The 25,371-nt window shown below is 35.6% G+C and overlaps 2 protein-coding genes across 2 annotated transcripts; one reads left to right on the forward strand and one right to left on the reverse strand.

Moving 5' to 3' along the window:
• Positions 1–1,071: 1,071 nt before the first annotated feature.
• On the reverse strand, positions 1,072–3,264 carry LOC121424877 (protein FAM136A-like). Its single transcript, XM_041620722.1, has 3 exons — positions 3,069–3,264; positions 2,396–2,527; positions 1,072–1,727 (listed from the first exon to the last, which is right to left on the reverse strand). Exons 1-3 carry the CDS (start codon positions 3,174–3,176, stop codon positions 1,533–1,535), a joined length of 435 nt encoding a protein of 144 aa, XP_041476656.1. The 5' UTR covers positions 3,177–3,264; the 3' UTR covers positions 1,072–1,532.
• A 79-nt stretch (positions 3,265–3,343) lies between these two features.
• On the forward strand, positions 3,344–15,952 carry LOC121424876 (ribose-5-phosphate isomerase-like). Its single transcript, XM_041620720.1, has 8 exons — positions 3,344–3,603; positions 7,466–7,526; positions 9,252–9,367; positions 10,726–10,790; positions 11,858–11,926; positions 13,373–13,514; positions 13,904–14,006; positions 15,008–15,952. The coding sequence occupies exons 1-8, from the start codon at positions 3,427–3,429 to the stop codon at positions 15,094–15,096; spliced, it is 822 nt and encodes a 273-aa protein (XP_041476654.1). The 5' UTR covers positions 3,344–3,426; the 3' UTR covers positions 15,097–15,952.
• The last annotated feature ends 9,419 nt before the right edge of the window (positions 15,953–25,371 follow it).

A 25,371-nucleotide genomic window follows, 5' to 3' on the forward strand; every position in this document is an offset into this window, starting at 1 on the left:
TAATAGTTTAAGGGAAATTAGTTTTAAGAAATTGTCCAATAGCTTGAACTATCTTTCAGTTTTCTATGAAAGTATTTTTGCTTCACAACGTATTTCTTAACGAAAGGATCAGTCTCACTAATGGAAAATTTCTTTATAGTATTATACCTAATTTCCCTTTAACTGATTCAAATCAAACACAATCAGCATAAAAAATAATATACAAGTCAGTTTTTAATGAAACCGTCACAGTATATTACAATTATATACACAAATTTCCAAGTAGATTTAATTTTTTTGCTAGTGATGGTAGTCTGAATTATGACATTATTCCTTCACATTTTTTAACCATCTTTGCAATTTTGTAAAATATCGTAATTCCAGCCAGACTTAATTTTCACTCAATACAACAATGGTAAAGGACAAAATGACAATTGTTAAATACACCGAACATTAAACATGAATTGATCTCAACCTTTGTGTTACAGGTCTGGGGATCACTTCTCAGCACAAAACTGTTTATGCTCATGAGCAAGACATTCTATCTACAATGACATGTAGAATGCTCTTTTATCACAAAAAAAGGAAATCAATGAAAATGCTGCAATCAACCAAATGCAGAGTCTGCAGCTATTGTCCATTATGCTACATGCTTAAAAATCCTGTCTTGATCTAGTTGTTATTATTAAACTATGAAATTTTGTAAATGCAAGTTAATTTGTGCTTCAATAAGCCCATCCAACATACAATTCCAAATTACAATGAATGTTAATCAGTAACGTAGTCGCTAATTATAGTACATCATGAACAAATGTCATTAATTTTCTAATTAAAAGGGCCCAGCTAATTTGAAGTGTGAAGATGTATTCATCCATTTCCCATTATTCAGGTGTAAAATTACATTTTTTAAAATTTAATACATTTTTACAAAATGAATATATAACAACAAATGGCAAACTTTGATATCACATTAACAAAAAGAAAGAAGACTTTTGTTTGTATAATCTGCCTTACAGCTCTCAACATGCTCAAATCTGTATCGGAGAGACAAACGGCTACAGCTTCTTGGCTCTTAAAAGCAAAGAATTCCACCATGAATCAAGTGTACCTATTTTCTAACGCTCTAAAAACTTGATTAAAAATCAACAAGAGACTCTCTTCTCTTTCTTGAACCATATAAAAATTATCAAAATTAAACAACTCCATAGACTCTCTAAAGTAAAAAAGTTTTCACCTATTGAAATGCTCATTTTACAGAGTTGTCGCCTTTTGAAAATGGACAAGAAAAATATAAGGAATAAGATATATCAATTTTAAGTGTTTACTTCGAAAATATAATTTCTAATTCCTTATATTTCATGAAAGTTTTCAGCACTGACAAGTTTTCTTTCTTCCAGTTACCAAAGTAACAATCAGAGGCCAATCAAAACCAAGGATTTCACTGAAATTGTCAGCCCTAACATCAGTGCTGACAACTTTCATGGAATGCCCCTCAGAGCAATATTTGTAGAATATCTTAAATTTGTTACACTATATTTTTCTACAATTAAGTTTCATAAAAACTTGCTGACGTGATCTGACAATCGGGTCTTCAGGGCGGGAAACATGGCGACGTGCTTGTCCCCACATTTGATCAGACAGCCCTCTAGGTTCTTGCGTACCTTGGCCTCGTCAGAAGATGACATATTGTCTCGGATCTTGTCCTTGGCTTCATCTTGGCATTGCAGCGTGCACCTCTGGAGCCGGTCCTGAAGAATACAGATGAAGAATAAATCTGTCAAAATCTAAACAGCGAGGCCCGTATTCTGAAGTCAGGTTTAACTTAGACCATGGTCTAACTCTGTGCCGACTTTATGGAAAGCCCAAATTGTCAAAAAAAAATTTATGATTACTAAACTCTTACCTAACATGTAAATGGTGAAGAAAGCCATCAATTTATCCTTCCGATACAGTTAAGAATGATTTGAGAGAAAAATGAGATACATTGAAATTATACTGTTAGAGATTTATGTCACTAAGTAAACATTAAACCAGAGTTTAAATTAAACCTGACTTCAGAATACAAGAAAAGATTCAGAAGTCTATATATCATAGTTTGAGGATTTTGAAGAAAATATAGACTAAGATCTATATCAAATCAACAAATATATTAATTTAATAATTTTACTAGCTAGGTCAAGGCCTGTAATATACAGGTACATGTAGATAAATTAACACAGATTGTACTTTTTTTTTTTAAATGGGTGGGGGGGGGTTGCCCATTCATTCTTTTATCAATATTGTCCAATTAAAAAAAAATATATATATATATTACAATTTGTGCTTTACCGAAGGAATAAGCAGTGGCATCTGTGCAATTATCATGACTGCATCACAGAATTGTGATATTTCCATTGGATATTTGTGCAACCCTTACCAAGAAATCTGTTAATTCTTTCTGCACATATTCTTCAGTCTGCTGAGCTGGCTGCTGGCATCTCTGTATACACCCTTGTCGATCTCCTGATAACTGATCACAGCATCTCGCACTGCACAGGTACATCTCTTTCTAGAAATTAAAATTAATTTCGAAAGAAATTTGAGAAAGGAGTAAAAAACTTCAAAGCCAAATTCAAGGCAATTGATTCAAGATCAAGGGACTTGCACTTTCTAGTGTGTTTTAACTTATAGAAATATATAAGATACTGTTGAGACGTTTTCATCAGGCTTTGGCCAGCCTTGGCCTTGTCAACATCCTTCATTTAACTTTTTTTTTTAAATGAGATTGATAATTGATAAAGAAAAAAAGGGAAAATTATCTGGTGTTCATGGACATGGTGTTACCACTGTTAGATCTAGATTTACTCCTTTCATTTTTCAACTAGAACTCGAGATCATCATGCTACCTATTAAACAGATTGATAGTATTTACAAAAATTGACATATATTTGAATAAATCCACACCAAAAAATCACAATTAGTAAGTTAAACTTTGACTATCACTATATGAGCTCACATTTGACCACATGTTGCAAATACTCACGCCAAACTCAATAGATGGGACCGAACATGAAGAAACTTGCAAACAGATAAAACTATTCCGAATTTACCTGTAATTTACGAAGAACTGTATTATCTAAGTCATTGAGTAGTGACTTCATTCCAGAGTCAACCTTATTCTGACAATCTTGAAGCGCTGCTGACACAGAATCGGCCATATTTGCAAAAACAAGTTCTTGTCAATCTCGATATTGATAATTAATTATCGCACATGGGCTTTGCAGCTTAAGCTAGTGAATAAATGTTAGGGGCGTTGTGAACTTTGTGAACGGTCCCTGCGCTGCCCGGTTGGCCGTTCCTTGTAAGATGATCGTGCAACTATTTTATGTCAACTTAAGCGGTCTATCTGAATCCGCGCCTGATCGACTTCCGTGTTAATTGTTCAAAACCGCCGAGAAAACAGAACAAATGTTGGCGAACAGTGCAATTAACCCTGCGAAGAATTGCATCAGGAATGCATGCATTTCTACAGAACGGTTGTGTCGTCTGGCTACAACAAACGGAGTTGGGCATTCCTCAACAATGGATTTGATTGACCAGGCCAAAAAAGCTGCAGCATGTGCAGCAGTGAACAACCACGTGAAGGTAGACTAAAAAAATCTTGATTTTGACATCAGTGTTAATAATCAAATGTTTTCTTGCATTGCAACCCAAAGACAAAGTTACCCTGCAACTGCAAGTGCAAAGGCAAGCTGAGTGATTGCAACCCAATGTAAAAGTCAGATCTAACGTACTTATAGTCTATGGTGACATGATTTACAAATTTAATTTAAGTGAGACTAGCCAGGAGGCTTCTAGCATGTCTAGAGAGAGAGTAAAAGAGTAAAAATCGTAAGGAAGGTTACTCTCAACGAAGCGAGGAATCCTTAATCCATTCACGTGCGTGTAGGCCGCCAAAACCTGAAACTTTCGCCCCCGAGATTTCTACTTCGAAAAGATCTAGCCCTAATTCATGTACATGGGATACAACTTCAAATAATTCATTTCCGACATTTCTGCGCCATCGATTTTATTTTTAAAGAAGAATTCATCAAAACAATGAGAAAAATATCATGACAAGATGGAAGAAACTTGCCCGATGTTGACACCACCATCTTGTTTCCTATTGTTCTTCGCCAACGTTATAGTAGTCATAGTATTGATGATAAGGATAGACTAGATAGTTTTGATGAGTGATTGATTTGACTAAAAGTTACATATAGGCCTAGGTCTAGATGATAGATCGAGGTCAACCCGATGTTATAATGATGATGATGACAATGATATATTGATAAGGATGATGATGATGATGTGAGGATGACGATTATGATAATTGAGGATGATGATGATGATGATTGTGATAATAATTGATGATGATGATGACTGACAATAATGTTATATTGATAATAAGGATGATAATGAGGATGATGATTATGATAATTGAGGATGATGATGATGATGATGATTATGATAATAATTGATGATGATGACTTTGACAATAATGTTATGTTGATAATAAGGATGATAATGAGGATGATGATTATGATAATTGAGGATGATTGTGATAATAATTGATGATACCTAGGGATACCTAGGGAAGTTTCTGAATGTAGGCATGTTATGCCTCTGTATTCAGTTCTAGGTTTTTCCTCCTCAAGATGGCTGGCTCACTTCCGGGAACAGGGCTTTCGTAGTCATATTTTATTGGCTCATTTTTCCAGCATCTATCCAGGGCAGCTTCAAAACTGTGCACACTTGGGGCAGTGACAACATCATTATTTAGGCTGTTCCATGTCTTACGTATTCTAACATAAAAAGAATTCCTATATTTTTGGGTCTTTGTCCTTGGTATGAACAATTTTTTACTGTGACCCCTGGTATGTTCACTATATTTTTCTTCTAGATTAAGTTTTGTACATTGATCATAACTATTAAAGTGTTTATATGTTTCAATCATATCACCCCTAACTCTTCGATACGCCAGAGTTGGGATTTTTAACTGTTTAAGTCGTTGTGGATAGGAAAGCTTCCCTAATTCAGGGACTAATTTTGTTGCCCTTCTTTGTACGTTCTCTAATGCATGTATATGTTTCTTCAGTATAGGGTTCCACACAGCATGGGCATACTCAACTTGTGGTCGGACAAGCGACTTATATAACAGAGCAAAGTTATTTTTGTCAAGATAAACAAAAGTTCGTCTGATCAAGCCCATAAGCCTGTTGGCCTTGTTTATCTTTGATTGCATGTGTTCTTCAAAGCTGAGTTTATCATCAATTACAACACCCAAGTCCCTTTCGGAGGTGACATGTTCAAGCGCATCATTCATTAAAGTGTATGGAAAAGCTTCCTGCTGGTCTTGCGTGTTACCAATAGAGAGTACACTACATTTCTTGGGGTTGAATTTCAGCAGCCATTTTTCTGACCAGCATTTCAGATGGTCAAGATCTCTCTGGAGTGAATTGCAATCATTCTGATCTCTTATAGACTTGAATAGCTTGGTATCATCAGCAAAAACATAAACATTACTTTCAGTAACAACATCTGGAAGTTCATTGATGTATAACAAAAATAACACGGGGCCAAGGACACTCCCTTGCGAAATTCCACTTTCTACATGACCCCAACTTGAGAACTCACCATTCACACACACCCTCTGTCTCCTTCCAACAAGGAATGCCTCGATCCAACTAACCACATGTTCATTTATACCAAAACTACGGACCTTTTCAAGCAGTCGACGGTGAGGTACCTTGTCAAAGGCCTTCATAAAATCTAAATAAATTACATCAATTGTACCCCTTTCTTCAAGAGCTTTAGACCACTCATCAACGACATTAAGCAACTGCAGCATAGTAGAACGACCAGGCAAAAACCCATACTGCCTATCACTGAAAAATCCATTTGAATTCATATAATCAAGGATCTCATTGCGTAAAATGGATTCCAAAAGTTTACAAGCTATACATGTGAGGCTTATTGGCCTATAATTTGATGGAAGCGATCTATCACCTTTTTTAAAAACCACACTCACATTGGCAGATTTCCAGTCACAGGGAACAACACCTTTCTGTAAAGAGGTCTTATAAATGATACTCAAAGGTAGAGCAATTGCTGGAGCTACTTCACGTAAAGTCCTAGGATGGAACCCATCTGGCCCTGGAGACTTAGAAACATCAAGTTTGGAAAGCAAAGAAAGAACACTATCTTCATTTACCACAATTTCACCAAAATCTTCAACTATATTGTGCTGAGCAGGGGTAGGAATATCACCAGGAGGCTCAGTGGTATAAACTGTAGAAAATAATTTAGTAAAATGTCTGCTTTATCGCGATCTCCCTCAACAAGTTCAGCTGTTTGTGGATTCCTAAGAGATGCCACTCCAGTTCTATTTTTTGTTTTGAAATTTGCATATTGCCAAAATTTCTTTGGATTCAATTTAACTGCCTTAGCGATATTTTTTTCATAGTTTTTCATATGATGATGATGACTGACAATGTTATGATTATAAGGATGATGATTATGATAATAATTGATGATTATGAGGAGGAGGATAATGATGATGATGATAATGATAACGATGGTGATGATGTTGATGATGATGATCGGTTATGATAATAATTAATTATGATTAGTGATGAGAATATTATATTTCATGATTAAAACACATAATGACATATGTTCATAGACAGATTGATGGATAGATAGACGATTACACTTCGTAATTCCGAAGGTTCGTAATTCCAAAACACGCAAATTGCCTGTACCTCGACGTTCATTAATTTGAAAGCGAAAAAGGGTTTGTTATTTTAATCCGATTATCTGTGGCATTTTTCTAAGCTTCATTATCCCAAAGGTTTGTTCATTCGAAAGCAAAAAAGGGTTCATTATTTCGAAGGTTTGTTAATCCGAAAACAAAATAAGGTTCGTTATTCTGAAGGTTCATTTCGAAAGTTTGTTGACCTTTAGCAAAAGCTGTCATTCATTGATAGATAGCCAACAAAGCTTGATTGGTTGTTCAGAAGTCTATAGGAATAAAGCTTTGGAATGCGGGTACATGTCAAAAGTGTTACAAAACAGGAAATGTTTGTACATTTAAGATAGATTTTGAGGTTTCAATTTTGTAGACCTCTAAATTGACGCCTATTCATGAGTCCACTCTTCAAACAGTGGACTCATGAATAAAATAGCATATCTAACCATGGTAACAGTCATCAATTTGGCACAATATGACAAAAGCACACATCAGCATTGGACAGTTTTGATACACATGCCCGATTCGTGCTAAATTAGCGTAATTTATACAGGAAATCTGCGTAAACCATGGACTCAACCATGGGTTTTCAAAACCACCTTTGTGTGAATTTGGGCCATAATGATATAGATCTTTTGTTTTTACATTCCTTTCAGATCTCTTTCTAGTGATACTTTACAGATCAAGTCTTTTTTTTCCCTCCCCCCTTTTTTTCAGGACAAGTGTAGACTGGGTGTAGGAAGTGGTTCTACCATTGTGTTCGCTGTTGAAAGACTAGGTTTGTATTTATGCTTCACTCAAAACATGTTGTAAATACAAAAAAATTACAACTAAACTTTATAAGTATATAATTTGTATTCTAATTGGTTTATAGAAGATAACAAATGAAGTCAAGTTTCTTTCATTGCAAGTTACCTTTTCTGCAAAGGGTTTTTGTACTATGTAGTTACATAAATCTCATATTTTTGTTTTGGTAAATTCTAAATTTCACTACTTGAAAAAAAAAGTCATAAGGGAGCTGTTGCCCCTGCCCCCCTCTCTGTATAGTGCTACCTCTCCTTGCATGAGTTTTACACATACAGGGGAGCATTTCATGAAAAGACTTGTCAGATGTTTTTTCCGACAGTTACCATGGTAACAATGCCTCTCGGCCAATTAGAATCAAGGAAAATTGTCAGATCTGACAACTTGTCGGACAAAAATGCTGATGATATGCTCCCCAGAAGTGGCAGAACTCATGATCCCATAAAAGTAAACATCAATTATAGTCCATTGCCAAAGATTGCTCAGGTATTGTGCATAATGTACTGTAGAAGATATGAGTGCAGGCAACGGGGCACTTCGTGTGTCCAAATCTAATTGAGTTCACCTGCTGTTCAAACCACACATGTTTATTCCTATGTCAGCATTCCATTTCATTTGCATTGAGTATTGTGCAGTTGTGTTTAAGGAGAAGTATCGGTGTTTAAAGGTCGAGTCCACCCCAGAAAAATGTTGATTAGAATAATCAAACTAGCATAAATAGTGCAAAATAAGAAAGTTATGACATTTTAATATTTATTTAGTTATTATTCATTTTAAATATCATGTATTTAAAGTTTCAAAGTTTGTATTGTTTTTGGTATGTAGCATGCAAGCAACTTTCCCATTGCATCATGATCAAGTCTGCAGGCACAGATTGCAATTGTGCATAGTGCATAATGCTGAGTCTGAAGCATTGAGACTAGATTTGCTATGTCCTGTGACTGGTGACTTACAAAGATAGACTTTGGAGGCTAGTCTTAACTCTAGACATGGTTTTAGTTCAAGTGTCAAATAAGAGTCTGTGTTTTCAGACTCTTTTGTATCCACTTTAAAGGTCAAGTCCACCTCAGAAAAATGTTGATTTGAATCAATAGAAAAAAATCAGACAAGCACAATGCCGAAAATTTCATCAAAATCGGATGTAAAATAAGAAAGTTATGATATTATTAAACTTTCGCTTATTTTTAACAAAATAGTTATATGAACGAGCTAGTTACATCCAAATGAGAGAGTCGATGATGTCACTCACTATTTCTTTTTTTTCTATTGGTTTGAATTTTATAATATTTCATTTTTTTTACGAATTTGACGATTAGGACCTCCTTGCCTGAAGCACAAAATGTTAAGATAATGGAATTCCATGTGTTCAGGGAGGAATGAAACTTCATTTCACATGACAATGACCAGAAAATCAAAATATTTTATATAGTAAAATATAAAAGAAATAGTGAGTGATGTCATCAGTTCTTCATTTGCATACCGACCGAGATGTGCATATAACTGTTTTGTGAAATGAAGCGAAACTGTTAAATGCCATAACTTATTTTACATCTGATTTTGATGAAATTTTCAGCATTATGCCTATTGAATTTTTCTCTTTTTATTCAAATCAAGGTTTTGTTGGGGTGGACTTGTCCTTTAATAATCATCATAATAATATACATACATGTATACCGGGTATTGTCATTTGTAACGACAGCGGAGAGAGTAAGAGAAGAGAAGCTTCAAGTCACATGTGTACCTACTTCATTCCAAGCAAAGCAGCTCATCGTAGAGAATGGTTTGACCCTGAGTGACCTCGAGAGAACGCCAGAGGTAAGACCCACAATGCATTGGGTGATTTTGGAGTTTGATGTTGGGCAAAGGAGCTTTTTTTAGGGGGGGGTTGATTGCTGTGTCTGTGACGGTAAACCTAGAATTGTGCCTTCGGGTGTAAATGGGGTTCCCATCCTGCGAATAAAATGTTTCAGTTTGAAAGACAACAATTTCCATGTTTGCGTTCGCATTGACATACCGAAGAAGCATCACGCAATCAATTTGATTGCGGTCATGCTGGCTTTTTCTGGAGAATGCCGATTCACCCCCAAAGTAATTTTAATCACAAAACCTCCGAGTTGATGAAATGCAGGCGGTTTAAAGGGGAAGTTCACCCTGAAGAAAAGTTTTTTGTAAAAATAGCAGAAAAAATAATAAATATTGGCCAAGGTTTGAGGAAAATCTGTTAAAGATTAAGAAAGTTAATAGAATTTTAAGTTTGGGATTTGTGATGTAATAAACAAGCAGCTGCCCCACACATTATGTAATATGAAATGCATGAATTTCATTTTTTGTGTGTGTGTCCTGATGACTTAGTTTTGTTTTCTTTCCATGAACGGGTGTGAAATGATTTGTCTATTGATATACGACAGGCATTTTCTGAGAAAATGACAATTCATTGATTTTTTACCATTGTTTTACCATTTTACCTACATGTATGTAGAAATGCTGCTTACAAATGATGTCACAAATCAAATAATTAAAATTCTCATGAGTTTTTAATTCTTCGATTTCTCTCAAACCTTTGGCAATTTTCTTTATTGTTTTTTCCGCTGTTTTTAAAATAATTTTTTTGTCAGAGTGAACTTCCCCTTTAAATGTAAGTTTCATTTCCATTGAAGCAGGCACAGCACTAGAATTTATATGAGACTTTTGCTCGGACTGAGATCACTAGATGTTGAGCCAATGATAATTTGACTTTGATCAATCTTTTTACTTCGGGCTAGTGGTCTTACTGTCGTGGCTAAGGAGCAGTGTCATCTGCAGTATAATGCACAAACAGGCTATCAGGCTATCAGTTTGCTTGCCACAATATTACAGTATCTGTGTAGGGTATAAGCGCTAAAACTGATGAAGCAAAACAAACACCAATATATTCACCGACTCCCATTCATATAGTCCGTCAAAAGAATCACATTCAGGATTTCCGTAAACCAACCACAATATTCATTACATTTAACAGATCTCTGGCATAACTATATGCTCTGGGTAACAGAAGTCAACTGACAAATGCAGTATCTTATTTAACCGGGCTCTCTTTAAATAGAGCTGATTAGTATTGGAGTTCCATTAATTGGTTGTAGTTTTTGATAGAGGATTTGGAAAGTGATATTATGATTTTTAACCTTTGACCCCAGTTAGATGTTGCTATCGATGGAGCCGATGAAGTGGATAGTAGTTTAACGTGTATCAAAGGAGGAGGGTGAGTCGCTTGTCTTTCTATCGATGATTGATTAATTCGGTTGATTCGCAGTATGGTGCGCCATTTATCGGTTGCAGGGACGGGCCAAAATTCACATTGCCCCGTAGGAATAAGTTGACATCTGTGGCGCGTGCCAGTACTTAACTGCATGCATGCATGGTGGGTGGGTGCGTTGTGGTCTGTTGGTTCTGACTCTCGCCTTTGAAACAGAGGCTGTGGGTTCGAATCCCAGCCGTGTTTTCCTTCGAGAAATTTATCCACACTGTGCTGCACTCGACCCAGGTGAGGTGAATGAGTACCCAGCAGGAGTAATTCCTAGCATGCACTGAGCACCATTGATGGTAGCTCGAGCTAAAGCCGGGGTAATAATAGCAGCGCTTTGTATCTTCAGGCAAAAAGCATTTTATAAATCCAGCTATTATTATTATTGTTATGCAATTTTTCAGTGCTGGCCGATAGGGTCCAGGAGGTGGAGGGTTTTTGGTGAATTCTTGCCATATGGTTTTCATTTTTGAAGCATCACAGTCCACTAGCACTGTGTGCTGCCTGCGCCTGCACGTGATGTCAACCCCAAAGTTAGAAATTTGGCCTGTTCGCTGTAACTGATAGATGGCGCACCATATTTTTAATCCACTGAATTTTGATGATTTTATTTACTGTCCTGATGCTGTTTGATTAAAATTTGAAATGCGTAAGTAAAAAAAAAAATTAAAAAAACCTTTGTAACACAGATGTATATAAAGAGACGAAAGATGGATAAATGTCTTATCTTCTATATTACACCAACAGTCCTATTCTGAACATTGTATTTACCAATTTTTCGCACTGTATTTCTACTCTTCCATTCGCATTTTGATACCGGTGTGTTGGCTCACTTAGTTAAGCGTCCATCTCACAACCGGGATTTCTGGAGTTCAAATCAGACTAGAAGATGTTAAGAGATGGGGGTTGCTGCTACCCTGTTTGGCAATATCAATTGGGCAAAAAGACTTTTTAAGAGATTTTTTTATTTCAGATTTCTATTTTGAATAATAAAATATGGATTTTCATTTTTGTCTTCCGTATAGAGGCTGCCTGACGCAAGAAAAGATTGTCGCTGCTAATGCTGATACATTCATTGTTATAGCAGACTACAGGTATGACACAGATCTTAAAGAAGTAAAAACAAAAACTGCAATCAATTGTATTTAATATAGCATATTTCTCTAATACACCCTCTTGCTTGAGGTCTGTATAAAGCTTTCATACAACTATGCTACATGTATATGCAAATTGTAAACTCAAGAGTTTCTCCTGGTATTTGAACTAGCTATGAATGTATTGGAATAATTTGTCAAGCTTAATGACTGGTGAACTGCGATTATTTGTTTGTTAGTTGTTTTTTTTTAGATAGTAAATGACTTTCATTTCATCTAAAACTTCATGACTTGTTGATGAAACACTGTTCCCTAAGAAAAAAAAATCAGCTCTTTAATCAAGAACCACATACCTATTTTGATTAAAATATTGAAAATCAACTTTGGCTTTCCACAGGCCAATCATTTGTAAAGTCATTCACAACATATCCACCTGCTCTCTGAAACATCTCACTGTTAGAATTTTTCTCCCTAATCCCCAAATCCCAGTTGTGCAAATTCACTGTTCTAAACAATAAATCAGTGTTCTTCAAGGAAATGTGTAGCAGTTGAAAAAAGTAATGATCTTAGAAATATGTAAGTGTTCAGTGTTCTTCCAGGAAATGTACAGCGGTTGAAAATAGTAAAGATCTTAGAAAAAATATAATAAATGTTCACCGTTCATCCAGGAAATGTATTGCACTTTAAAATAGTAACGATCTTAGAAAAATATGATAAGTGTTCAGTCTTCTTTCAGGAAGTTTATAGCATTTGAAAATAGTATTGATCTTAGAAAAATATTATAGGTTTCCATCAGATGCACATATGACACTGTATACATGTTGTATGCATGAAAAGTTTGGCAAACACATGCTAAACCATGCAAAACACTGAGAACCTAGTGTTTGATGGGTAGATTTGCCACTTATTCACGATCTGGGGCTTGTCTTACAAAGAGTTTTGATTGATCCAATCAATCACAACTATGGGGAGCCAGCAACGTCAACATATAAAATACATGTTTGTTCAAAAAATTTGTAGATATGAATGTATATCCATAAATTCATTGATTTATTGACAATATGGTGTGTTCTCCTTCATTTACAAAGGACCTAAATTTTGCAAATTTCCTGTAGAAAAAATTATGACACTGATGGATTTCCATAGAGTTACGAGTGATTGGATCAATCAGAACTCTTTGTAAGATGGTCTTGTTGGATTTTGCCTTAATTTTCACTTAACTTTTCATCATTCTAATTTTTCGGCATGACATATGGTGTCTTCTATGAAATTCCATGAATTATGTTTTTTCTCAAATATTTTTAGATTATTATTATTTGTTTTGGCGTCACCTGTGCCTGGGAGGCGAAAAGCGAACTGAATCACTATGACCTGCAGGTCTGTTTTTTTTTTGTATTGCAGAAAACAGGGGATTTTGTAGTAACATTTTATTTTGATTCTTTGCAGGAAACAGTCTTCAGACCTAGGTATCAACTGGACCAAAGGCATTCCAATAGAAGTCATTCCCATGGCCTATCGCCCAGTCATCAAGACTATCCAGACCAAGTTTGGTGGCTCACCAGAACTCAGGATGGCCAAAGCCAAAGCAGTGAGTATACTTGATGTACATACCAAGCAACGGAGAATAAGAATGATGGGCATTTATATAGCGCCATCCATCTAGAAATAATCTATTATGAGGTGCACTATTACCTTGACTTTAGTTTGTGCTGCCTTCAATCGCTCAGTGCATTCAAGGAATTAACCGTCAGGTACTCATTCACCTCACCTGGGTTGAGTGCAGCACAATGTGGGTAAATTTCTTGAAGAAAACATGCCATGGCTGCGATGCAAACTCATGTCCCTCTGATTGAAAGACAGGAGTCATGACCACTAGACCTCTGCTTTGCTGAATGCTCAGCCTCAGTACATCACTGAGCGAAAACAGACTTAGGCCTATGTAATGATTTTTGCCACACTTTTGTTTCTTGCTTCCAGGGACCAGTAGTGACAGATAATGGCAATTTCATCTTGGACTGGAAGTTTGATAGAAAGCCTGAAAGCTGGGATTCAGTCAACAGGGACCTTATGATGATTCCAGGTACCTAAATGAATACTTTCCATGTCACTGTTTCATGAACCTTGTTATCAATGGAAAGAATACAAGCAACTGTTATAAAACAAATAATGCACAGTTATGATTGCCATTGTGTCAGTGGCAATGCAGCTCATTATTCACAATTTGCAAGCATGTGGCACTTGGACCGAGTCCCTTTTCATAACAATTTGAATACCCGAGATCTCTGCATCAGCGCTAACATCACAATTTTAAATTTGTGCATCATTTGTTTTATTAAATGGATCAGCAGTTTGATATTTTTGTGGAAGCTTTGTGAAAACCCCTCCAAAGTTCTATGGATGGCACAGATAAATAGACCATATCTACTTTGCATTATGACATCAAAATATAGCCAGTGTAATGTGACTTTGTAAATGAATCAAAATCCTGTCCCAAGCAACTTCTTTGAAAGAATGCATATTTATATCATCTCAGTTTGATTGCAAATGTGGTAAAGTGCACAGGGCAGCTGGAATATTTTTAAGGCTTTGAAAAAGAATCTGGTATGAATTTGCTAAAAAGTACTATGAATAGTGCCAATATTTGTTTCTATTTTTATTGTCTTTTACATTTCTTGCAGTCAGCTGATAACAGGAAATTTTTAAGTAAGATGACAAGTTGAGGATTATTTTAAATGTAGTAATATGACGAGCATTTGTAATTAAAAAATGGAAAGATATATTCCTCTGTTATATGATGTCAATATGATATCTGTTACTGTTTATTTTCATGATGATTTTTATATTAGAAATATCACAAGTTAGTCCTCATGAAACTTCATTTGTATGTATCTTTTTTGTCTTGTAAACAACATAGAAATCGTGAAATTAAATTTAAATATACATGAAATATATACGGTACATCTATTATTCTTTTTTTACATTCTCTCTTTCGTTCTTATTCTCATGTGCAATGACCAAAAAAAAATGAAATCCCTCTTTTTCACCCTATTCCAACCTTGAATTTTGTTTTTGCCTAATCAGGTGTCGTGGATACAGGGTTGTTCATCAACATGGCCAAGAGGGCGTACTTTGGAATGGCTGACGGGGGTGTTCAGATTCAAGATCCTTGATCTCAGGGAGCCATTCACATTTGAGGCTGTACATCTTGCATACTTCAAGGAGAAGAATTCCATTTCCAACCGGCTCCTCCTTTTTGAGCTAGTGCTCAAATTTGCATTTGCCTTTAGAAGTAATTTTGAGCGATTTTAAACCATATTCCTGTACAAGAATATTCCAGCGTAATGTTTATTATGCCTTTGTTGTTCAACCATATCGAAGATCCCCAGGAGCAGTGTTTCACAGAAGAGCAAATGGAGAATGCCTGTTCAATTCTATATTGCACTACCAGCTAGACTAAACTTATTTTGATATACATGTATTATTATTATTACACAATTGGATTGGATGAATTTAAGTCTTCCCAGAGTCCTCTCAAACCAACAAAGAGAACTTTCAGCACAAAATACCCATTCAGGAAGGATGGGTCTTTGACTGAAATTTTCATACACCGCAGTTTGTTGTGCAGAGGGTATTTAATGAAAGTAGAACTAAAGATATGTTGCACAAAGAATCGTGGTCAATGCTGCTTAGTGCGGACTGCTTGCTGTAAAGCAGGGAGTGTGAATCTATACAAACTTTAAATGTTCAAGGGAGAGAAAGAAATGGCTGAAAGGATTCTGTATCTAAATCATGGTCTTCCCTGTGGCATAGTTAATGACTCAATTTTATGAGGTAAAGAGCTGGGCCGGTATTCTGTTAAGAGTATTGATTAAGTTAGAGTTTTATTTAGCATTTTTACTTTGCTAAGCAAAATGCTTGTATTCAGATCCCCAATGTTTTACTTTATCGTGCCAAATTTTAGCAAATACTTACTAAAAACCATTGTGACGTCATAAAGTTTACGCAAAATAATGCTCAAAGCCAGTATATGTAGGGGAAGGCGGGGTAAGTTGAGCATAGGGGCAAGTTGAGCCACCAGCCCCAGGCCAATAATGAATGAGTCAGACATTGTGGTGGTGTCATGTATTGATGACCCATAGCATAACCCCTAACCCCACCACATTGTTTTCAACTTTGAAACAAAAAGTAGTTTTTTAAAGGGAAAGGTATGAATTTCAGCCAAAAAAGTAAAAAAGGGTGTGAAATGGATAAGTGCTTTATACACATACACGTCTTTAAATATAGTAAAGACATGATAACATTGTTAGTCCAGGTATGGATCTTCATTCTTGTCATAGTCTTTTAAAAGATGGATGCGTAATAAATTTGTGAATACAGAATTATCGCACTAAGTTCGGACTGGGGTAAGTTGAGCCAAACAGCATGGGGCAAGTTGAGCCATGCTAATTCTTATGGTAATGTATCTTAAAAAACAAACAAACAATAAAAATCGATTGAAATGCAGGCTGAAAGGAGCAAATTTACATGACTGCTCTTTTCCTTTTAAAGGATGTTAGTATTTATAGAGAATTAGCAAGTGAAAAGACTTTAAACAAAAAATTGACATGCTGGTTCTCCCCCATACATTTTGTACGTAGTTTTTGTGGCTCAACTTACCCCAGACGGTGGCACAACTTACCCCATATATGGGGCAAGTTGAGCCATTTGACATCGTTTTTTTCAAAGGTCGCTATGACTTTCAGTGTAGGGGTAGAGTGTCATATGTAGGTGAAAAACATTTTCCAAGAATCAAATTTAAAGGCAAGGTACTTATTTCTACAATAGTACTAGTCATATCAATTCTAACATGCAAAATGCATAAAGTGTCACAACTTACCCCGCCTTCCCCTATCCGTCTGCGCTTTATATGCACATTTGTAAACTGCACACAAGCCTGACATAGGCTAGGTAGGCGGCTGACAAAAGGCCTGGTCACACCGCCCGAGCATTGTTGGAGAGGTCGTGGAGCGGTAGGGAAAGAGGGTCGAATTTCGCTCTCAAAATTGGGGAAAAAATCAAAAACAAAAAAACAACATTCGAAATCGAAAATGGTAAACGGTAGCGAGCGGCGATGATTTTTTTTCTCTCCGCTCCACGACCGCTCCAACAACGCTCGGGCGGTGTGACCATGCCTTAAGCAAACTTTATACATAGCCAAGAAATATATTAGTAAAATACACAAAATTCTGACTTAAGTATTGAAGTGAATACTGACCCTGGGATTTGAACAGGAATTCACTGATTTGATTATCTTGCCATTATAGCAAAGAAGTGATTCTCCCCATAATATTTGATGAAGCAGGAAGCAGTTGACAAAACATGTAAAGGTAAATCCTGGACGAGAATGCTCAAAATAATTTCAGATGAAATAGAAGCGAAATTTAAGAGAAAATAACTGTGAACAGGAGCAGTTGGGTGTTTCATAAAGCTGTTAGCAAGATACAAACAATTTTACTAATGACTGGTGATCCTGTCTTGTGGTGAGTCACTGAAGTGATACACACCAGATTTCCATTTGTGTTGATTTAGTTGTTCTTCTTCTGCTCTCATCCTCAAAGATCTTCAAAAATCCTCAAAGATGAAATCAAACTTTGATGCACGTTATGAGGAGGAGCAAAGGGTATTTTCAAAGTGGGTTTTGCAGTAGCTTTCGGAAGCTGTCAAGCGAAACTGCATTTTCTATTTGTAGAGGGAGTTTATTCCATAAGGGACAGATTGTTGGGCAAAGGCAGACTTCTCAATATTACCTCGTAGACGGTTTGTCTGAAAGCACTTATTGTGATTTTTCGGAGTGACAAAGATGATTAAGGAAAATAATTTTTCTTGGGGTATTGCAGCAAGGTCATAATCACAGTCCTATACACCATGCTGAGTCTCCTTGCACTGCATCAGAAGACTGGCTAGGCGTCTTCAGCTTGGTGGTCATGTTGGTTACGCTGCTAGTTCCCAAGAAAGGGTCACTAGTCGTTCGTTAAGTCGCTCATAACTTTATGAAACACCCATCAGAATCGGTGAAACAAACCCAGCAACATGAAAGGATAAATTGAATGGCAGAGTGCCTAAATTGCAACACCTGGGGCCCGTAACACGAAGCTTAGCAATGATCGTACAATATTTTTCTACGATTGATTGCATTAACGACAATGTACAATCAATCGCAAAAATCAACGTACGATTAATTGCTAACCTTTGTGTTACGGGACCCAGATATTGATAAAATGTCCTCTTTTTCATCAGGATAGTATAATAGTGTATCCGTAGTAGTACCCCCAAGTTTAATTTTTTGCTAATTCCACAACTGTTGTTCTTATTATATAATGATCATATGATTGCATATTTTCCATTCAGTTATATATTTTTTCATACTCATTAGAGAGTATAAACCCAAAGTATTCAATTTTCTCAAATTGCACTTACATGTATGCTGGGGAAGAGGGATTCAAACGTTTTAGCTTGGTCTGTGGTTTCTCGAATGTATTCAAAGGCTGAATTCATCTCTTTGAATGATACTTCTATATACTTCGTTTATTTATTTTTAGGTTAATTGTTTTTATGTGTATGCTCAATCATGTCATCATACATATCCATTTTATATTATTATTCATCAAGCGTAAAAGTTGTATGTAACAACTTTTGGAAAACCACCCTATAAGTTTATCTTAATGCGAACGTATTATTATTATTTGTTTGACGTCACTTGTGTCTGGGAGGCGAAAAGTGAACTGAATCACTGTGACCCACAGGTCTCTCCTGATATAACTGATTGGGGGAGTGCAGGTGGACCACCACACCAGGGTTTTCCGCTACTCTTATACGAATAGTGCAGTGGGTTCTTAACATGCAAAGGTGGTGACTCTCCTCTAAATGGGGCCTCCATTTTCTGTCTTATCCGGGGGAAATATCATGAAAGCATGATCAGTGAGAAAGAACATTGAATTTCATCCCACGATATGTAAAATAAACTTGACAAAGATGTTATGTTCATTGTTAACTTGAATTGGTGTGTATTTGGACCAGGGGCAGATCCAAGTCATCTGAAAAAATGGCTTTTTTTTTTGTTTCAACAAAATTTGACAAGCAAAAGTTTCTTTTTTAAGTATAAGGTCTTCACTGTCATATGCAAGATATACAACATTTAACAGAGAAGATTTTAGGCCTTTTTGTGTGGGGAGGGGGGGTGGCACTGGCCAGATGTGCCCCCAACTGGATCCGCCTCTGCTTTGGACTAAAGTCTGTCATTGTATCACCATTTCATCGTCGTGCCCTGGTGGCTATACTTTTATGATACATTTATATACTTCAACATTCCATTCAAGTTTTGTCGAGCAAAATAAAAAAATCATTGTAATTAGGCTTGTGTTGTTTTTGCTTGTTGAGAAATGGAAAAAATCTGAAAACTCGAAATCTGATTGTTTTCTAAAGACAAAATTTCAAGACATAATTTCTTATGTGGTGACTTGATTTGCAACCAAACAGCATTGCGCACTTGGGATTTGCATATAGTCAGTGGTTTGCATCTCAAACAATTTTGAGGACAGAATTTATGGCAATGGTGGCAATCTCATATTTTCTGAAAACATCCTTAAACCCTTACAGGCAAAAGAAGGTTGCCCCTTATGTCATAACTTTAATATAGAATTATTCTGAGCTTTCCTCAACTTTTTTTTTGCATTTTCTGATGCAAAGATTGAACAACCCACAACATTGTGATTTTTTAGTGTGGTTGTTATACAACTCTGATCAATGAGTCCCTGTTGTTGAAACATTTTTTTTAATATTTTAAATTGGTAAATGATTTGTAATAAATTTTGTATTTTGTGATTTACCTTGCAACCGTGGGAAAGATAATAATAATATGAGGCTATTTTATAGCACTTCATATAATGAATAAATAAAACAGCAATTAGAAACAAAGTATGAATTAGAATAAGAACTTTTATATAAAGTATGATGCAAAATACTATTAGAAGTAATTAAATATCTAATCATATAACAGCATATTCATACAATTTAATGGCAGGATGATAAGGTAAACTGGTCATTGCAACAGCTTGTTTTTCTAATGTTGGTTGAAAAGAGGTTTTTTTAAATACATTCACTATGTGTAAACCATTATTTTCTTACTATATCAAGTTGTTAGATAAAATTCATAAAATCCCACTATGACAGAGGTACGAATTCCTACACTGTGAAACAACACAAAAGGTGTTATTGTAACACAGGTTGGTGTTAAACTCACACCATGAATTTAACACTGGTGTAAAATGCCTGGCGTTATCCTCTCAGTAGTTTTAATAGTTTTTTCAGTGTACCTTTTCAAATTTTGTTGCTTTTTTGAGGGGGGGGAGAGGTGCCTTGGAAAATACCTTTATTGTGTACTAAAGGGCCTAAATTCTTGATTATTTTCCTTCGTTGTCATCAACGATGTTGTATCATTTTGTATCATTTTGAGTACTACTGTGGTTTGTAATTATACATTCAATTTTAGTTACACAAATCATTAATGTTCCTTTGCAAAAATTTTGGTGTTAAGATAAGACAAGCCTGGTATCTGTATATATTCACTCCAGAGCAGCATTGAAACAATACCCAGTTGGATTCTGAGCAAACTTTCAGTGGGTGTTTTGAGATAAATGCCAGTTGTGGTCACAATTTCAAAATGAGTTCTTACAAAATGCAATAAAATTACCACCTAAGTGTATCTTTTTGTATGAATAAAAAGTATGTGCCAAAGGATTACTGAAGAAATTTTGTACTTGCTGAGAAATAAGCAAAATAAGTATGACATCTTGTCTTGTCTTTCCGTTGATGCCCACAATCAAAGTGTTGATTATTATGGCAAAGTTGAAAAAAGTTGACTTGACCTTGTCTGCGATATCCTACTGTACTGTTGAACATTCAATTTTTTTATTTTTATTTTTTTATTTAAGATAAAACGACATTGCTGGTGATGCCGTTTACATGCTGACCCTTGTCACAAATGTGTCAAGGGTTGCAGCATCCACTACCTCAGCTGGTAGCCCGTCTCATCAAATTGTCTTTTCCCCAGCATTAATAATACAACTGTTCAGCGTGCACTTATCTTTCTTGTAAGCGATCTTCAGCTTAGATTCCATTATTTTACAAAGTTCAGTGAATGTAACTGTACATGTACTTGTATGACCAGGTGGGTGTTTCATAAAGCTGTTCGTAAGTTAAGAGCGACTTTAAGAACGACTGGTGATCCTTTCTTATACGTGCTTAACCATCGCTAACGAATACATCATTTACCACAAGAAAGGATCACCAGTCGTTCTTCAATTTGCTCTTAAATTATGAACAGCTTTATGAAACACCCACCTGGGCCCAGTAACAACATAAGTTCATAAATAATTGCTAATTTGAAAGAACAATTCTGATTGGTCCCTAGTTTGTCCACTGAGCAAAAGCACATGCAATGCTAATCTTCATTGGCCATTTCATTTAGCGATTAATCACTAATCTTTGTGTTGGGGACCTTGATCTAGGTTTAGGATGATTTGGTAACGATTAACCTTGGTTTTACAGACATTCTTATGAAATCAGTGTTAACTGCAACTACTTTTGTTTATATTCAATCAACACCACTGAGTGTCAAAACAACACCTTTTTTATTCCAATCTGATGATGTTTCAACAATAGTGTATGTAGATCCAGGGCTGGTGTCAATTTAACACCAGTGATTTTGTAGTGTACGTATACATGTATGTTGTATGATCTTTTACTTACAAGGCGAGGATTATGAAATATATGATACATGTAATACTGATTTGTAACTCATAATTTATGTATATTTTGTTTCTTGAGAATAAAAGTACAATAAAAACCTTTTCTAAAAAGAATTTATGCAAGTGAGTTTGTTTTTATTTCTTCATCAATTATAGTCATGTTTTCGCTGTTCATAAAGATATGAATGGTTTGAGTACTATGTGCCAAAACGTGAGCACGAATGATTGTAAAAGCCCAATTTGGCTTTCCATACATTTCAGTCTTTTGCAGCTGTTTATAATTTCTTCAAAAATATAAATTCATGGAAAAATCTTTGTCTTTCGTTCAAGGTTAGCAATTTTTTTTCAAAGACAGACAATACAAGGGGCCACTGTCATGACAGGTGGACATCATAATTGTTCTGAAACTTGCAAAATGGACCCTAAATAAGTAATTTTCCTTTGCTCTCTGATTCTCTCAACAATTATTCTGTCATATTTTTTGCCACTGAACAGTGCCTGAAATATATTTTGATACTTTGGATGTTAAAAATATACTCTTCTGATTTGTGCAATATTGATACGCTTTTCAGTGTACACAGGTCCTGGATACAGGTATGTATTGTATGTATTGTCACTCATGGGGAGTGTTAGAAGAAACCTTCAATTAATACTGCAAATTTATTTTTGGCCTGTAAATCAAACACAAGCTATGAAATCAATTGCAAATTTGTGATTGATTGCTAATCTGCTTCTTGAAACAAGGAGTGGAATCTGATTTGCTACAATTCAAATTGATGTATCACTTGTAAATTGCAACAGAATGTTCGCAATTGATTGTGTTTTCTAGCAACACCCCCATAGATGGAAACAAGTGGCCATGCCTCCCCGCCCTCATCGGCAGCTTAGAAAAAGATAGGAAAGGGGAAAAGATTAATAATAGTCTAAGAAGGCTGGAAAAATAAAGGAAGAAAGGGTAGAATTATGAAAAGAAGAAAATCAAGAAAATATGGAGAGGGGAGGATATAATATCAATACTTTACGCCTGTAGTTCACTGTATCAAATTAAAATTTCCATTCACACAGTTGAGCTTGCATTGCCTGTTTGAAGGGGAATCCTATACCCAAATGGAAAATAATTTTGGAGGAAAAAGAAAATTGGACCTGCAGAAAGGTAAAAGTTTAAACGATGTAAAAACAATAGGATGGTTAAAGATATTTTTTTAGTTGTAATCACTATACTTATAAACACTTCAAGTTGTCTACAATTATAATGTCATTGTGATTTTGGATCGAACTGCCCTACTCGTCTATTTGATCTAATACATCTTATATAAACGATGTCGGACAACAATAGGATGGTTAAAGATTTTAGTTGTAATCACTATACCTGTAACCAAGTTGGCAACAATTGTAATGTCATTTTGATTTTTGGATCGATCTGCCCTACTCTTCTATTTGATCTAATACATCTTTTCTTCCCCCCCCCCTCTCTCTAAAGTTTACTTTAATTTTTATTTTCCTTTCATAAGGATACATTTTGCAACTTTTGTTATATTTTGATTTCCTCCTCGGTGGAATAGGTCCTTCTGATGAGGCCATAAATCTCTGATAATTAGGTTCTCATTCTATGGGAATGTTGTCCTTACCACTTTTCATAATTTAGAGGATAGCCAATTTTAAATTTACAGTCTAGGTGATCTCATTTTAAAACGGTTATAACTTTCTTATTCTGTTTTCTTATTCCTTTTTAACATGGCACTTAAAAATGTCAACTCGCAAAAATATTGTATCTTGCGCTTTCTACATTCCTTATTTTGTTTTTGTGACTTATGAAGGCCTATGATGATAATAAAATAAAAATATTAATAATGGTATAATTACCCAAGGTAGTCACTTCAGTTCCCAAAACTGTTCTCCCATTGGACCCTGCTATTATCATTACCCCTGTTTTAGCTCGGCTACCTGGGCGCTCAAGCATTCAATTAATTTCCTCCTACCGGGTTCCCATTCACATCACCTGGGCTGAGTGCAGCACAATATGGGAAACATGCCACGGCTAGGAATCATAGGCGGCGGAAGCGGGGGGGACGTGTCCCCCCCTAAATTTCAGGTGGGGGGGACGGTCCCCCCCTAAAAATTTTTTTGATAACCTTTTTTTTGTTTTTTTGCTTGTCAATTTTTTTTCCTGCGTCCCCCCCTAACTTCACGTGGCCCCCCTGAAACGTGTGTTGTCCCCCCCTAAAATTTAGGTTGATGACCTTTTTTTTTTTTTTTTTTTTTTTTTTTTTTTTTTTTTTTTTTGCTTGTCAAAAATTTTTGGAACGCTTGTCCTATTTTTTACATTTGAAATGAATTGAAAAAATTGAAAGACGAGAACCATATACCCACTAAACCACAATGCCACCATATCATATCCATGCTTACAATAGAAGCGCTCCAATATTTTCAAGTCAATAACCCAAACAAAATTTATATCACGCTTCGCACGTATATTTGTAAAATATATATCCTCTCCACGATTTCAAAATATGCTTAGAATATCGTTTCAGATCTGAATATCAACAAAATTAACGCTCACATTATTTGTTTTGTTAGAATGTTATTCCTGATCAAAAAACGTATTTAAATGATTTAAAGTAAATTAATAAACACAAAATCGCGCTTCGCAATATCATTATTTGTTTGATGAGATGATAATACTTCCATGATCATAAATAAAAATCCTGTCAATTATCACTATGTTTGAATGAAACATCCCGTTTTTAGGTTCGCGCTTTATGTATCCATTTATTTTGACATGATGTACGTATCCAGTATGTGTTCATCAGTTTGTCAAGTCCTAATAAATGTCCATTGTTTTTCAGGTAAAAATATTAAAAATTTCCACTTGCGCTTGCATTATTCGGGTATAATGTATCCGGGTCTTGGATTCTGCAAATAGTTCCCTTTTCAGGAACATATATCAAAAGATTTGCCCTCTTATTTGTCCTGTGAGATACATATCTTCCTGATCGTGAATTGTATAAACAGCCCTTAAAATTTACAATGTTTTTCATATCAATATATTAAACAAATTTCAGTTCATGCTACACGCTTGCACTGTTTATTTAGGCCAAATGATAAATGTTCTGTTGTTTAAAAAAATGAATAAAAATTATTGTAATAATAATAAGATTGCTTAAATTTACTACCCCACCAGGGTTTTTGGGGAGCATATTGTGGTGACTATTTCCACCTCCATGATCACAGCTCCATAATTTTTAATTTTTTTTTTACTTTTCTTTGTCCACAAGGATAGTATTCGCCTTCTATTGGCAGCCCCCCCCCCTCGACAAAAAGTCACTTTTTGCACTATCTGAGAAAAACAAAAGAAATGCAGGGAAATCAAGCGGCAGGAGTTCTTTTTTTATCAAGTAAGTGTAACAGATTACCGAGGTTGACTAACAAATGTCTAAGCTTAAAACGGGAATATTTTTAGCCAAATTATATTTTCATAGGGGTCAAGCAAATATTTTTTTGCTTTATAAGCCATATACATGAAGAAATTGAAATATGATCATTACGGTACCTTATTTTGGATCACCCATGGCTGGTCGTTCCCTTAGCAATAAAACTTTTGTCCAATCAGAGCTCGAGTTCGGCTCTACCTAGCTATCGACAGAAGAGGGCGCTAGACGA

Source organism: Lytechinus variegatus, chromosome 12 (genome assembly GCF_018143015.1).
Source record: "Lytechinus variegatus isolate NC3 chromosome 12, Lvar_3.0, whole genome shotgun sequence".
Taxonomy (NCBI): Eukaryota; Metazoa; Echinodermata; class Echinoidea; order Temnopleuroida; family Toxopneustidae; genus Lytechinus; species Lytechinus variegatus.

Coding starts and splice junctions, on each gene's coding strand:
- LOC121424877 (XM_041620722.1), bottom strand. CDS start 3,176: ATGGCCGATTCTGTGTCAGCAGCGCTTCAAGATTGTCAGAATAAGGTT. Junction 2,528..3,068: donor CAGTTCTTCGTAAATTACAG/GTAAATTCGGAA, acceptor TTTAATTTCTAG/AAAGAGATGTACCTGTGCAG. Junction 1,728..2,395: donor AAGAATTAACAGATTTCTTG/GTAAGGGTTGCA, acceptor TGTATTCTTCAG/GACCGGCTCCAGAGGTGCAC.
- LOC121424876 (XM_041620720.1), top strand. CDS start 3,427: ATGTTGGCGAACAGTGCAATTAACCCTGCGAAGAATTGCATCAGGAAT. Junction 3,604..7,465: donor CAGTGAACAACCACGTGAAG/GTAGACTAAAAA, acceptor CCTTTTTTTCAG/GACAAGTGTAGACTGGGTGT. Junction 9,368..10,725: donor ACCTCGAGAGAACGCCAGAG/GTAAGACCCACA, acceptor CTTTGACCCCAG/TTAGATGTTGCTATCGATGG.